The 13,669-nt window shown below is 47.3% G+C and overlaps 1 protein-coding gene and 1 non-coding gene across 2 annotated transcripts in view; one reads left to right on the top strand and one right to left on the bottom strand.

The window, feature by feature from the left end:
* Positions 1-10,524, top strand: part of TOGARAM2 (TOG array regulator of axonemal microtubules 2) — a 44,336-nt gene extending 33,812 nt beyond the window's left edge. Inside the window, 2 exon segments of the mRNA XM_006061066.4 lie at positions 4,920-5,006; positions 10,187-10,524. Of these exon segments, the coding sequence (XP_006061128.4) occupies positions 4,920-5,006; positions 10,187-10,524 (425 nt within the window).
* On the bottom strand, positions 1,236-1,308 carry TRNAS-GGA. Its single transcript has one exon. It is a non-coding gene; the product is annotated as a tRNA-Ser (tRNA).
* Positions 10,525-13,669: the final 3,145 nt, after the last annotated feature.

The raw sequence follows: 13,669 nt of genomic DNA, 5'->3' as shown, positions 1-13,669 counted from the left end.
TCTCCCAAGCTGGCCTCTTCATGCCCCATGAGCAACTCTGGGCTCCAGGCTGGAGAGAAGCTATGAAATGCTATGAGATAATTGTGTGGAAAGTCACAGCACATTACTGTTTGTTTCCCACTCAATGGGCTCAAGGAGGTCAAAAACACAGACGGGGCAGGCTTTCTTCTGGCATAAAGTCCAGTTGATACAGCCAAACTGGGAGATTGGTCTTTTTAGGTGACCTCTTGTTTTTAGGTGACCTCTTGTTTCTAGAATCGGGTGATATAGTCTGGGCATCAGACACCATATCTCTTCCAGTCCCTCGCTTTTCCCCGGGGTGAGTGGGCCACTGGTGTGCTGGCTGACAGAGCAGGTGGGATTTCTGCCCATGTTCGCTTTGGGGGACAGTGAAAAAGGAGACATGTCAGGAGCCTTGTTCCCTGTCCTCTGCCCTTGGTCACTGCCTGCCTGAGGGCATCTCCGGGCCTGAGCCTGGGGTGTCATCTCTTCTACTCAGCACCAAGACCTTCTGATTTCAGGAGAGGTATTTCGGGGATCAAGGCGGTGCCTGAGCAAAGACTGGCTGGCTCTGTCTTTGGGCTCTGTTACTGGGACAGTTACAGAAGAAACTTCATTAATTAAAACATTAGGCTGCTGACAGCTCACCTGGTCAGACTGAGCGCCAAAGAAACTATTTAGTGCAGCCCCTGGCCATTGCTGCAGGGAGCAGATAAGCTCAGAAATGGGCAGCATCAGATCTACTTTTGCTCTTTTGCTCTGACTTTAAATTCATTACTTTATACAAATCATCTGACCAACATTGTATTGTTAATGAAACATAAACTTCATCCGGGGTGTTCCTCTGATATACCCACTGCTTAAAAATGTCTCTCTTATCTTCAGTTTTTTTGTCTGCATGTATACAAATTTCATAATATTAATAATAATGTAAATACAATTTTGACTTTGCTCCTTTTACTTAACACCACTCAATTTCCCACACTGTTAAGTAGTCTTTCTAGTTTGCCTTATTAAAAATATGAAGTTTACTTTCCACCTCTGTAAAAGTCATACTTATTAATTACTGAGCAAAAGAAAAATGGAAGCATTTAGAAGGAAAATAACTTACAGTCTGGACTCCTTAAAGAAACCATTGCTGACAGTCAGCATTTTTCATGTTAGGTATTTTTTTCTGTGTATATTTGTGTACAGTGTCATGATAATATTACACATTGAAATTTGCATCCTGTTATCTTCCAGACCCAGGGATCGAACCTGGGTCTCCTGCATTCCAGGCAGACGCTTTAACCTCTGAGCCACCAGGGAAGCCCCTTTTAAAAAGCAGAGCATGAGTATTTACACATAATTATGCACTTGAGTCACTTTCAACAGCTCCATCACGTGCTATGTCATAGCTTGTATTTTTCTGTTTTGGTGGCTTATTCCCAGTTTCCCTGCAATGAACAGACCTAGATTTGGTGGCCACAGAGAATTCAGGTGTGTGACATAACTTACAGGTGGTGGTGGTGATTTAGTCACTAAATTGTGTCTGACTCTGCAAATCCATGGACTGTAGCCCCCAAGCTCCTCTGTCCATGGAATTCTCCAGGCAAGAAAGCTGGAGAGGGTTGTCATTTCCTTCTCAGGGGATTTTCTCAACCCAGGGACTGAACCTGCCTCTCCTGTTTGGCAGGCAGATTCTTTACCACTGAGTCACCTGGGGAGTCATAACTTACTGAGTCTTGTGCTTATTGTTGGGAGCCCAGTTTGACTCCAGTGTCTTTGCTGCCACTGTTTATGATATACCATTTTTTTTTTTTTTTTATGCTTTCTTAAAAGCTCTTCTCTGGCTTCCCAGTAGCCTGGGAATGACGTGGCCTGGTAGCCTTGGAATCACGTTGAATGAGACAGGTGTGAGGCCAGCTAGACCTCAGTCCATTGTAGAAAGGGGAGGCTCATTGTAGGCTCAGGGAGGCTGAGATGACTGGCTTGCCAGCCCATGGCTAATTTCTCTATACTGAAGGCTTTGCTTTTCCTTTTGTGTGGGCAGCGCCAAGGCCAGTGTGGCTTCTTATGGTATGTAAAAGGAGCCTATGAAAACTCTGTGTTAGTCTAATTGAGCATGGATTTTTAAGTTTTTGAAAGTTAGATACCAGCCTCTTAATTGAAGAGGATTCAATTAAGGTTGCTGAGGTTCATGAAGGTTGCTGGGCTTTCAGAGTATTTTAGAGTAATCATAGTAATAGTAGCAACAATAACTTATATTTGCATAGTAACGGTCTTCTCAAGGCAGTATCCTAAGCAGCTCTGTGTGGAAAGTACTAATATTATCCCCATTTTATAGATGGGTAAACTGAGGTTTAGAGAGGGTGACTTGTCCAACATCTCACAGTGAAACATGGAAGGGCCAGGGTTCAGACCCAGGCGATCTGGACCCAGTCTCTTAGCCACTGTCCTTTACCGACTCCCAGTAAACCTAGAGTGACACAAACGGTGAGCTGCCACTATGGAAGTAGTCAGAGGCAGAAAGGCAACTACTTGGGGTGTTACCTGGGGTGCATAGGCCAACTTAGTGTGTCTGCTTTAGCATTGCCTTGCTGTCCATAAGCATTTATTGGGCATCTGTTGTGTGTCAGGCACCATGGGAGCATGGGCTGGCACAGATGTCCCTTGGCTGTGCATTTTCAAGTATTCCCCAAGATCTCCACTTCTCTCGGGCTCTGGGAGGTCATATCAGTGGCCAGGGGTGGGGAGGTCTAGCAGCACCCAGAGAATGCTCTGGACTGTGTTGATGGGGGAGAGCAAGGGGAAGAATTCCTTGTTCACAGAGGTGAGCTCATGGCTATCATTAGCCATGGGTGGGGTGACAACCAGAAGCACCTGGAAACAATAATGCAGGTGATGTTGATATAAAAATCTTCTTACACATTTATAGCTTAACCAGGACACCATGAAACCACTTCTTGCTAACTGAAATATTCTAGAACCTGGTATCTCTTTTATCTTTCCGAACAAATTATTTTACTCTGGAACTTTTGCAAGTTGCAGAGATGCACAGGATGTACATGTATATATTTTCCCCTCTGTGTTTCTTACAGATCTCAGCAGGGAAGCGAGGGAAGCATAAGTTAGCTCTTAGCTAGAATGGCTGCCTGAAGGGAAAAACAAAGCTCTGATTGCACATCTCTGGGGATGCTGAGGTTCGGTGCTGAGGCATGAACTCAGAGAAGGTGGAACACGCCTGGAAAAACTTCCTTAGGCAGGTTGCTAATCTCTGTCTCCTGCAGAGAAATCTGGCCTTGAGATGGTCAGCTCCTGAAACAGGACACCCTTGCTGGGTGCACCTCACCTCCCAGAGCCACATCCCTGAAGAATGCATTTTGGCCCTTGCTCGCCTCCCATGGAATTCTGCTGTGTCTGCAGTGATTGCAGATATTGAGAGCTATGTGTGCTGGGCACCTCCTCAGACCTTGAAGGGGCAATCCAGGAGTAAAAGGAGTCCATTCCTGCCTTGTGTATTGTCTGGGTTAGCACCCCTTTCTCAGGTAAAGGGCCACTTGCTTCATCTTGCAGATCTTTGGTGAAGGATACAGGACTTCAAGTGTAGTAGTTTGGGAAACCAGGAGGTGTCAGCTAGAGTGGGGAAGAGGGAGCACCTTCTGAAATCAGTAGCTGTGGGATCTGGCTGGAGTTTACTTTAGAAGTACAATCAAAGAAGGTCAGCGAGTCTCTTTATCCCCAGAACATCCCCCAGCCCATTTGCTGGGGCTTTATCATTAGTGGTCCGTCTTTAATAAACATTCCTTTAAAAGGCAGAAGAGCTCTGGCCCCAGGCTTCACCCATGGGTAAGACTGGACTGCTGAGTATAGGGGTGCAGGAAGGTTATAAACTACAGAGAGATCACTTGTGCCCCTCACCATCCCCAACCTGCACATTCCCTCCTCTGATCCTACCAGAACCAGCCAGGGCTTCTGCTCCAGATAGGGTGACCAACCATCATGGTTTCCCAGGGATGTGGGGCTTTCAGTGCTAAAATGGGGAAGGTCCAGGGCAAATGGAGACATGTTGGTCACCGTAGCTCCAGAACCCCCAGGCTCTTGCTTACATGAGCATGGAGACTCCCACTCTCTGTAAGAGTTCATGATCGAGTGTCCATCTCTTTGTCAAAGGAGTCTCTTGAAGGAAAAGAGGAGCAGGAGGAGGACCAGGTTTCATTTAGTTCTTAGCTCCATGCCTGTTACGTAGTGGATATCAGTAAATGTTCAGTGTGGAAATAATTGACCAGCCGGCTGTGGGTATGTTCTATTGATTAGAGCCCAAGTTCAGGCTTTGAGGAGGTACATGTTTTCTGAATTCTGATCCTAGTTATAATTATGGCTCAGTGCCTCAGTTTCCACTAAAACTATATCTCTATATCCACATCAGTATCCATTCATCCATCTTTCTCTCTATATCATTCATCTATGTTTTCTCTTAATATCATCTGTATCTATCATATGCTTTGTCTATCATCTACCTATTTTCTATATATATCATCTATAATACTGATCTACCTCTCAATTATTTAGCTATGTTGCTTTCTTTCTCATTTACCAATCATGCATCTATCATCAGTCATCTATATCTATCTATCTACCTATTTTTCTCTAAAGCTCACAGCAGTTTTGAAGAAATATAGACAATATGAACCAGATCTTCTGGGAGTAAATGGGGCCAATGTGGGTGCCAGTCTAGCTGTCATAGGCCACTCACTGTTCCTCAAACACTCCGTGTACATTCACTATTTTTCCAGGCACCATTGTAACCTGGAAAAATTAATCCAGCTTCCCAAAGGGGCTCTTCCCTATGAAGGTGCGGCGGGTACCTTGCCCTGAACAACTGGTGCCTCTGCTCAGGCCACGGCATCATGACCGCTGACACTCTCCTTCTCTTCCAGACAACCTTGGCCTTCTACAAGTGTTTGCTGGGCGGGTGCGCTTCCTGAGTGGCCGTGCCATGCTTGATGTCATGGAACGTCTGGCCGGTGAGTCCCAGCCTTCCAGCCCATCTCTCTTCTTCTCTCCTGGCATGTAGTTGAGCCACCCACTTATCTTAGACAAAAAAAGCCATCAAATAACCCTATAGACCATTTAAAAAATGTGATAAGCTGCTTGTTTAAAAAAATGTATTATTTATTTATTTGGCTATGCTAAGTCTTAGCTGCGGCATGAAGGATCTTTGATCTTCCTGTGACAGGCAGGATTTTTTCTTTTTTAGTTGCTGCATGCGGGATCTATAGTTGTGGCATGTGGGATCTAGTTCCCTGACCAGAGATTGAACCTGGGCCCCCTGCCTTGGGAGCATGGAGTCTTAGTTCCTGGACCACGAGGGGAGTTCCAATAATCTGCTCTTAAAAAATAATTCCAGAGGTGCTCAGTGTGTGTTGCCTACCTGAGGGCATCATTCCCGCTCCTCTGCCCACCCTCATCTCTTGCTCCTGGTCTTACCTCTGCACCCTGGTTCAATCCTCCCAGGGCCCCTGGAGTGGCCCCTTACTTCTGGTCCAGGTGCCAGGCCTGCTCTGAACAGATGGCCTGAGTGAGATTGGGCTGGGGGCTACGATGCTGCTTCAGGGCCAGGTTGGGGTGCCCTGAAGTGAGAATGGGGTCATGTAGCACCTTGGGTATCAGACAATGAACCCTTTCCTGTTACTCAAAATCAGCATTCTCTGATTGTATAGGTACTTTATGGGCCCCAGAGGTGAGTGGGTATCCATTTACTGTAAATATTATCCATCTATTTCCAATTGAGCTCAAAAACAAAGAGTTTCTACATAGTTCTTCTATTAACTCTGTGTCAGCCAGGAACAGGGAAGAAAACTTCAATTGTCACAAGGCATGGACTAATAATAGCACAGCTTAACACGGGAGTAAATCTTCTGCTAATTACTTCAGCTGCCTTTTAAGCTCGACTTTAATGGCATTTTCCTCATGATGCTGGGACTGTCAGCTGGGGAGACACCCAGCTCCCCTCAGCCAGGTGAATGTGGACTGAGAGTGGAACTGAGCTTTCTGGGGCCAGGGTGTAGATGTCTCACTGCCAGAGGAGAGAGTCCAGGGGAGAGGCGTCATGGGGGGAGGAGTGGCTGAGGTGTGACAGATTAGGGGGAGGTGAGCCCTTTACCCTTTGGTGGGGTCAGGGAGCCTGGGCTCAGCTGCCTGGGATAGTTTTTACCTCCATGTTCACAGGAGAGATTCAGTGGAGATTTAGGAAACTTTTGAGTTATTTGTTGTTGTTCAGTAGCTCAGTCTGGTCTGACTCTTTGCGACCCCATGGACTGCAGCATGCCAGGCTTCCCTGTCCTTCGCCATTTCCTGGAGTTTGCTCGTGTTCATTGAGTCAGTGATGCCATCCAACCATCTTGTCCTCTGTCACTCCCTTCTCCTTCTGCCTTCAATCTTTCCCAGCATAAGGGTCTTCTCCAAAGAGTCAGTTCTTCACATCAGGGGGCCAAAGTATTGGAGCTTCAGCTTTAGCAGTAGTCCTTCCAATGAATATTCAGGGTTGATTGCCTTTAGGCTTGACTGGTTTGACCTTGCTGTCCAAGGGACTCTCAAGAGCCTTCTCCAGCATGACACTTCAAAAGCATCAATTCTTCAGCACTCAGCCTTCTTTATGGTCCAACTCTCACATCCATATGTGACTACTGGAAAAACCATAGCTTTGACTATATGGACCTCTATTGGCAACGTAATGTCTCTGCTGTTTAATATGCTGTCTAGTATGGAGGGTTAATCGGATGATTCGTTTTCTTTCCCTTCCCTCTGGCTGCCCCTGACTCCTCCCCCTTGCTCCCCCCCACCCAGTCCCTTACCCCTTTCCCTCCCCTTGCCCCTCCCCTCCCTTGTTCCTCCTCCACCACTTGCATTCCTCCCACCTCCCCTTGCTCCGCCCATCTCCCTTTGCTCCTCCTACCCTCCCACCACCCTTGGGCCTGACCAGGTGGCTTCATGGTTAACTGTGCCCTCCCTTCTCAGCCTGTTTCCAACACAGGTAACATAACTCTCACTTCTTGGTTCCCATGTTATGACGTCAATGTGGCTGAGTTGGCTCCTTGGGTGCAGTCCTGCCTTCCCAGGAATGAGGACCTCCTTGACTTTGGAATTTTCCAGAGTCAGTTTTCGCTCCAATCCCTAAGAAAGGCAATGCCAAAGAATGCTCAAACTACCACACAATTGCACTCATCTCACACGTTAGCAAAGTAATGCTCAAAATTCTCCAAGCCAGGCTTCAACAATATGTGAACCGTGAACTTCCTGATGTTCAAGCTGGTTTTAGAAAAGGCAGAGCTCAAATTGCCAACATCCGCTGGATCATGGAAAAAGGAAGAGAGTTCCAGAAAAACATCTATTTCTGCTTTATTGACTATGCCAAAGCCTTTGACTGTGTGGATCACAATAAACTGTGGAAGATTCTTCAAGAGATGGAAATACCAGACCACCTGAACTGCTTCTTGAGAAACCTGTATACAGGTCAGGAAGCAACAGTTAGAACTGGACATGGAACAACAGATTGGTTCCAAATAGAAAAGGAGTACGTCAAGGCTGTATATTGTCACAGTGCTTATTTAACTTCTATGCAGAGTACATCATGAGAAATGCTGGACTGGAAGAAACACAAGCTGGAATCAAGATTGCTGGGAGAAATATCAATAACCTCAGATATGCAGATGACACCACCCTTATGGCAGAAAGCGAAGAACTAAAGAGCCTCTTGATGAAAGTGAAAGAGGAGAGTGAAAAAGTTGGCTTAAAGCTCAACATTCAGAAAACTAAGATCATGGCATCTGGTCCCATCACTTCATAGCAGATGGAGAAACAGTGGAAACAGTGGCAGACTTTATTTTTTGGGGCTCCAAAATCACTGCAGATGGTGATTGCAGCCATGAAATAAAAAGATGCTTCCTCCTTGGAAGAAAAGTTATGACCAACCTAGATAGCATATTAAAAAGCAGAGACATTACTTTGCCAACAAAGGTCCGTATAGTCAAGGCTATGTTTTTTTCAGTAGTCATGTATGGATGTGAGAGTTGGACTATAAAGAAAGCTGAGCACCGAAGTATTGATGCTTTTGAACTGTGGTGTTGGAGAAGACTCTTGAGAGTCCCTTGGACAGCAAGGAGATCCAACCAGTCAATTCTAAAGGAAATCAGTCCTGAATGTTCATTGGAAGGACTGATGTTGAAGCTGAAACTCCAATACTTTGGCCACTTGATGTGAAAAGCTGACTCATTGGAAAAGACTCTGCTGCTGGGAAAGATTGAAGGCAGGAGGAGAAGGGGACGACAGAGGATGAGATGGTTGGATGGCATCACTGACTCAATGGACATGAGTTTGAGTAAACTCCGGGAGTTGGTGATGGACAGGGAGGCCTGGCGTGCTTGCAGTCCATGGGGTCACAAAGAATCAGACACGACTGAGCTCAACTGTGTTACTGGGCATGCCCCAAGAGGCCCGCAGTGTGGGGTGCAGGAACCCTGAGGGTATGGCCAGAAAGTCAAGATACACATTCCATGGGAGATGGCACAGGGAAAGCCTCAGGCTGAGCTGAGGGGGGCCAGGCCATTCTCGCTGGTTCACACTGTCCCAGGCTGGCTCTGAAATCACAGGGGCACATGCTGCAAAGTATCCTGGGGGATTGGATGAAGTTGAGTTGATGAAGGAAGGACAAATTGGGGGTCTCTCTAAAAAATAAAACTCCAGACCAGCCCCTGAAACGTGGTACTCCTAGAGATCTGGGGCAGCGAGGAGTGGGAAGAGGGTGGGCTTGGGAGTCAAGGCAGGCTTGGCTTCTGCCCTCTGCCCTTGTTAGCTGTGGGGTCTTGGGCCATCTCCTTGACCCATGAGTGTTGGTTTCCTCCTCTGTGAAACAGGTGACTGTCCTGCCTCTCAGGTGAGAGTGAAATGGAGTCAGGATAGAAACCTCTGAGCCCCGGGCTCAGGCTCAGGCGGTGCTAGTTTCCCGGGTGTGTCTCAGCTCCGGAAAGCTTCCAGTTTCTTTGCCCATAAGTAAATCAAGTGCTTCTCTCAGCAGTCTTTGCCTTCACCAACACTTATCTTTTGACAGAATGACACGCAGAGTGTGCTGATTGTCAAGCAAGCATTGTTAGCACGAACGCACTTTGGTTGATGCGACCAAAGCTGAGGGCTCTAGCAACCTGTCTGAAGCGGCGTGGGGTACCCCTTGACATGGCCTTGACATTGGGGGCAGCCCTGGCACTTTCTGTGTGATGGAGGGCTTGCTGGCAGGTTTTAGCCTGTCTCTGAGTTTTCCAGGGTTTAGAGAAGGCAGGCGGCCTGGGGTAACCAGATTTGGAGGGTTCATCATTGGAATGAATGACTCTGAATGAGGATCCGTGCAGAGCTTGATGGTTTACAAAGCATGTTTGTGCTTCCTGAGTTACTACTGGGCTTGTCATGAGGTTTGGCATCGAGACACCAGGGAGGCCATGATGGTCTTATCTCCTGCTGGCAGTTTTATTTTCCAGAATGCTTCATTTGAGAGAATCCTGATCTTTCTCCCTAGAACAAGTTTTCTCTGTGTGAGTTCTCCTAGGTGGTAATGCAGATTAAAGCACCTCTAGGGCTACCTTCTCTGTCACGTGCGTACCCGCACAGGCACTTCACCTGCATCTATTATCTAACAATCTCAAGACTTTGGTTCAGAATTCTTTTCCTCACTTTACAGGTTAGGGGATAGGCTCAGACAGGTTGAGTGGCTTTCTCAAGCTCACAAGGCTAGTAAATAACAGAGAGGATTGCAGTCCAGATGTGCCTGCGTCTTCCCTTTGCCCTGGACTTCAGGGACCAATTACTCTGTCACAGGCTCTGAGCACTTTCGCCTTTGCATACCCCCTCCTCCATAAACCAACAAACCCAAAGTTTAAAATTATATTTTATGATTGGTTGATATGAACTCAAGTATAAAGCAGGTTAGACAACTTCATACTTTTTTTTCCTTCTGATTTTAAAAGAATTTAAAATATTTCCATGGGTCCTAAAGCAAGTTGTGAGCCCTAGGTCATGTGTCTAATGACCCAGGCAGTCGGCCCCCAGGGTTGCCTGCCTTTTGGAGGACAGAGTTGGTGTCCCCTTCCAAGAGAAGGCGGTGAGAGAGGGAGAGAGTGCCTGATTCAAGTAACTGTCCCTCTTTTCTGTATGACAGTGATGGTGGCCTCGGTTTACCCCCGAAAGCCTCAGGCTGTGGAGCGCCACGTCCTTCCAGTCCTCTGGTACTTCCTGAACAGCATGATGAGGAACGGCGTCCTGCCCAGGCACAGCGGGAACGTCCGCACGGCCGCCTGCCGGCTGTGCAGGAGCCTCCAGGAGCAGATGGGCTCCCGGCTGCAGGACCTGGCTGCCGGCCAGCCAAAGCAAGTCCTCAAAATGCTCCAGGAGCTCTTAGACACAGAATCCCCTTGAGGAAGCCCCGAGGTCACCGATGGGGGGAAGGCATCTGACAGCCGGACAACTGGCAGCTCAGGCCCCTTTCTTCTGGGTTAAAGGTGGATCTGGGATGGGCGACTGTTATTTTTATCTTATTTTATTTTTTATGACGGAATAATCTCCTGGTCTATTTTCCCTTAGAGTTCCAGATGTATATAATATATTTTGAAGTAGAAATAAAAGAATTGCTTATTTTTCTAAGGTTTTATTATCTTGTATTTTTTTCTTACCTCGGAGAACTTTTCAATAGCTAGGTTTGTGCCAAAGAAAACAGAATGCGATATGGAAACACCCTAAGTGCCCAATTTTGGGTGAATGGATAAAGATGATGCAGCACACGTGCTGCCCACACGTGTAACATATGTGTGCACCTGCACACACACACACACACACACTGTAATACTGAGCCATAAAAAAGATGAAATCCTGCAACAACATGGGTGAAACTTGGAGGTATTACGATAAGTGAAATAAATCAAGTGGAGAAAGACAAATACCTTAAGATTTCACTCATCTGTGGAATATGAAAGAACAAAAGCAAAACAAACAAACAAACAACTAAACAGAAGCAAATAGATACAGAAAATGGAGTACTAGTTACCATAGAAGAAGGATTGTAGCGGGGATGGGCAAAAAGGGGAAAGAGGATTAATTGTAAGGTGATGAAAACCTTTGGTGGTAAATTCATTGTAATGTATAGAGAAGTCAAAATATAGTATTGTACACATAAAGGATGTGTACCTGATGCTGGGAAAGATTGAAGGCAGGAGGAGAAGGGGACAACAGAAGATGAGATGGTTGGATGGCATCACCAACTCGATGGACATGATTTTGAGCAAGCTCTGGGAGTTGGTGATGGATGGGGAAGCCTGGCGTGCTTGCTGTCCATGGGGTTGCAAAGAGTTGAACATGACTGAGCGACTGAACTGACTGACACACAAAGAATTCAAGAAAGAAAACAAAACATGGCAACAGTAAAACCAGTTGCTGATGCTACTGAGACAAAGAGCTAGGGAGAAAACGTGTGGCACAGACCCCCTGTGTGGCAGACCATGTTGCAGCATAGCTCCTGTCTGTGAAAAGCTGGAGAAGCCCTGCTGCACCCAGAGACCCTGAGCTGGTCACTCAAACCCAGAGTCATAAGCCTGATGTGGGGTGAACGCAAGCATCTCTGGGAGCATCTTGCTCCTGCTTTATAATATCTTCAGTGCGGCATCTGCTGGTCCTGTGGGAACCTTCTAAGGATCTAAAGGCAAGGAGAGTCTGATACTGACATTGGCATTACTAAAAGCCTTCTCTGGAAGGTGACTTTCTGGCTAGTTTCTGAAGAGGACTAGATTATGTTTCACACTTGAAACTTTTTTCAAACTCTATTCACTTATTTATTTTTGGCTGTGCTGGGCTTTGTTGCTGCACAGGGTTTTCTCTAGGTGCGGCGAGCAGGGGTACCCTTCAGTCGTGCTGCATGGGCTTCTCATTGCAGTGGCTTCTCCCGTTGTGGAGTACGGGCCCTAGGGCACACGGGCTTCAGTAGTTGTGGCACGTGGGTGCGGTAGTTGTGGCTCTTGGGCTCAGGCTTAGTAGGTGGCACACGGGTTTAGTTGTCATTCAATATGTGGGATCTTCCTAGATCACGGATCAAGTCCATGTCTCCTGCATTGGCAGGTAGATTCTTTACCACTGAGCCACCAGAGGAGCCCTCACCCTTGAAACTTAAAGGACCGGATGAAGAATAAAGCTCCAGATGTGCAGATGTCTTGTGGGAGCTCTGAAACCACACAGGTTAATCCGGCTGGGTCAGATCATGGAGTTGGAGAGGTGTGTTGGGTGTGGGCTGGGCCAGAACACAAATGTGGAGCCACTGATGGAGCGATGAGAGAATGGGAGATGGGGTCCTGGCAGTGAGAGGGGAACAATGTCCCAGGCTGGGGTTCTGGACACAGTGAGCGTGGCTCTGTCTTGCCTAGGGCCGGTGACAGGTTGACGACAGTATGACCAGGAAGAACTAGAGCTCAGTCATGACCTCTAACACATGGTACGGTGAAGGCTGAAGGGGCAACATCCCAGTGCCAACTAAGGAGCCATAGCACCTCTGGGGCAGATCCGAAGGCAAGTCCCTGAGGCCCAGCTTCAGACCAGCAAGTTTTCTAGCAGGCCCACCAGTGGACTCCTCTCCACTGTCACCCACCCCCAGGTTCAGCATCAGGTCCACTTCAGTGTTCTGAGCCCCTCCTGAGAGTATAGCCCAGAGCAGGCTGGGAAGCTTTGAACCAACTCAATTATTTCCAAACCCCTGGATGCCCCCATCTGGGGAAGCCTCTTTTTCATTATGTGGTGTTGCCACTGCATAACTAGGCTCTCCCCTCCCCTTGGCATAAATGCCCTGGGGTGAGGCTAGCCATGGTGCAGTCATCCTGGGACTTGGGCTTTTAATAGGCGGCTTAAGTGTGTGGGTAATTCCAGTCCCAGCCTGAGTGGCTTCTCACCTCCTTGTGACCTTTGCTGGGGCTTCCCCCTGCACCACCTCGCCCTTTGTTGATTCTGACTGCTGCTGCTGCTGCTAAGTCACTTCAGTCGTGTCCGACTCTGTGCCACCCCTGAGATGGCAGCCCACCAGGCTCCCCCGTCCCTGGGATTCTCCAGGCAAGAACACTGGAGTGGGTTGCCATTTCCTTCTCCAATACATGAAAGTGAAAACTGAAAGTGAAGTCACTCAGTCGTGTCCGACTCTTAGCGACACCATGGACTGCAGCCCACCAGGCTCCTCTGTCCATGGGATTTTCTAGGCAAGAGTACTGGAGTGGGGTGCCATTGCCTTCTCCAGTTGATTCTGATTGGCTGAGGTTAAAGACCTGCTAGCTGGTGAACCCACCAAAGATACCCAAGAGGCTGATTTTACACAATTTAATTAATTGAGTTTGCTTGGACTCTAAGTAGGCTTTTTTGGTTTGGTTGGGAGACTGACTTTCTGCTGGTCCAGATCCTAGAGCCTTAGGGACTTCCTTGGCATCCAGTGGTTAAGACTTCACCTTCCCATGCACGGGGTGAGGATTCAATCCCTGGTTGAGGAGCTAAAAATTTTTTTAAGAAAAAAAAAAGTTCCTAGAGCCTGTCAGAATGTTTCAGAATTTTTTATAATTGTAGACACGCATGCTAAGTTGCTTCAGTTGTGTCCGACTCTTTGTGACCCCATGAACTGTAG

The sequence above is a fragment of the Bubalus bubalis genome, chromosome 12 (assembly GCF_019923935.1).
Source record: "Bubalus bubalis isolate 160015118507 breed Murrah chromosome 12, NDDB_SH_1, whole genome shotgun sequence".
NCBI classification, from domain to species: Eukaryota; Metazoa; Chordata; class Mammalia; order Artiodactyla; family Bovidae; genus Bubalus; species Bubalus bubalis.
The sequence above is the reverse complement of the archived record's forward strand: the minus strand, read 5'-3'. Positions and strand labels throughout refer to the sequence as shown.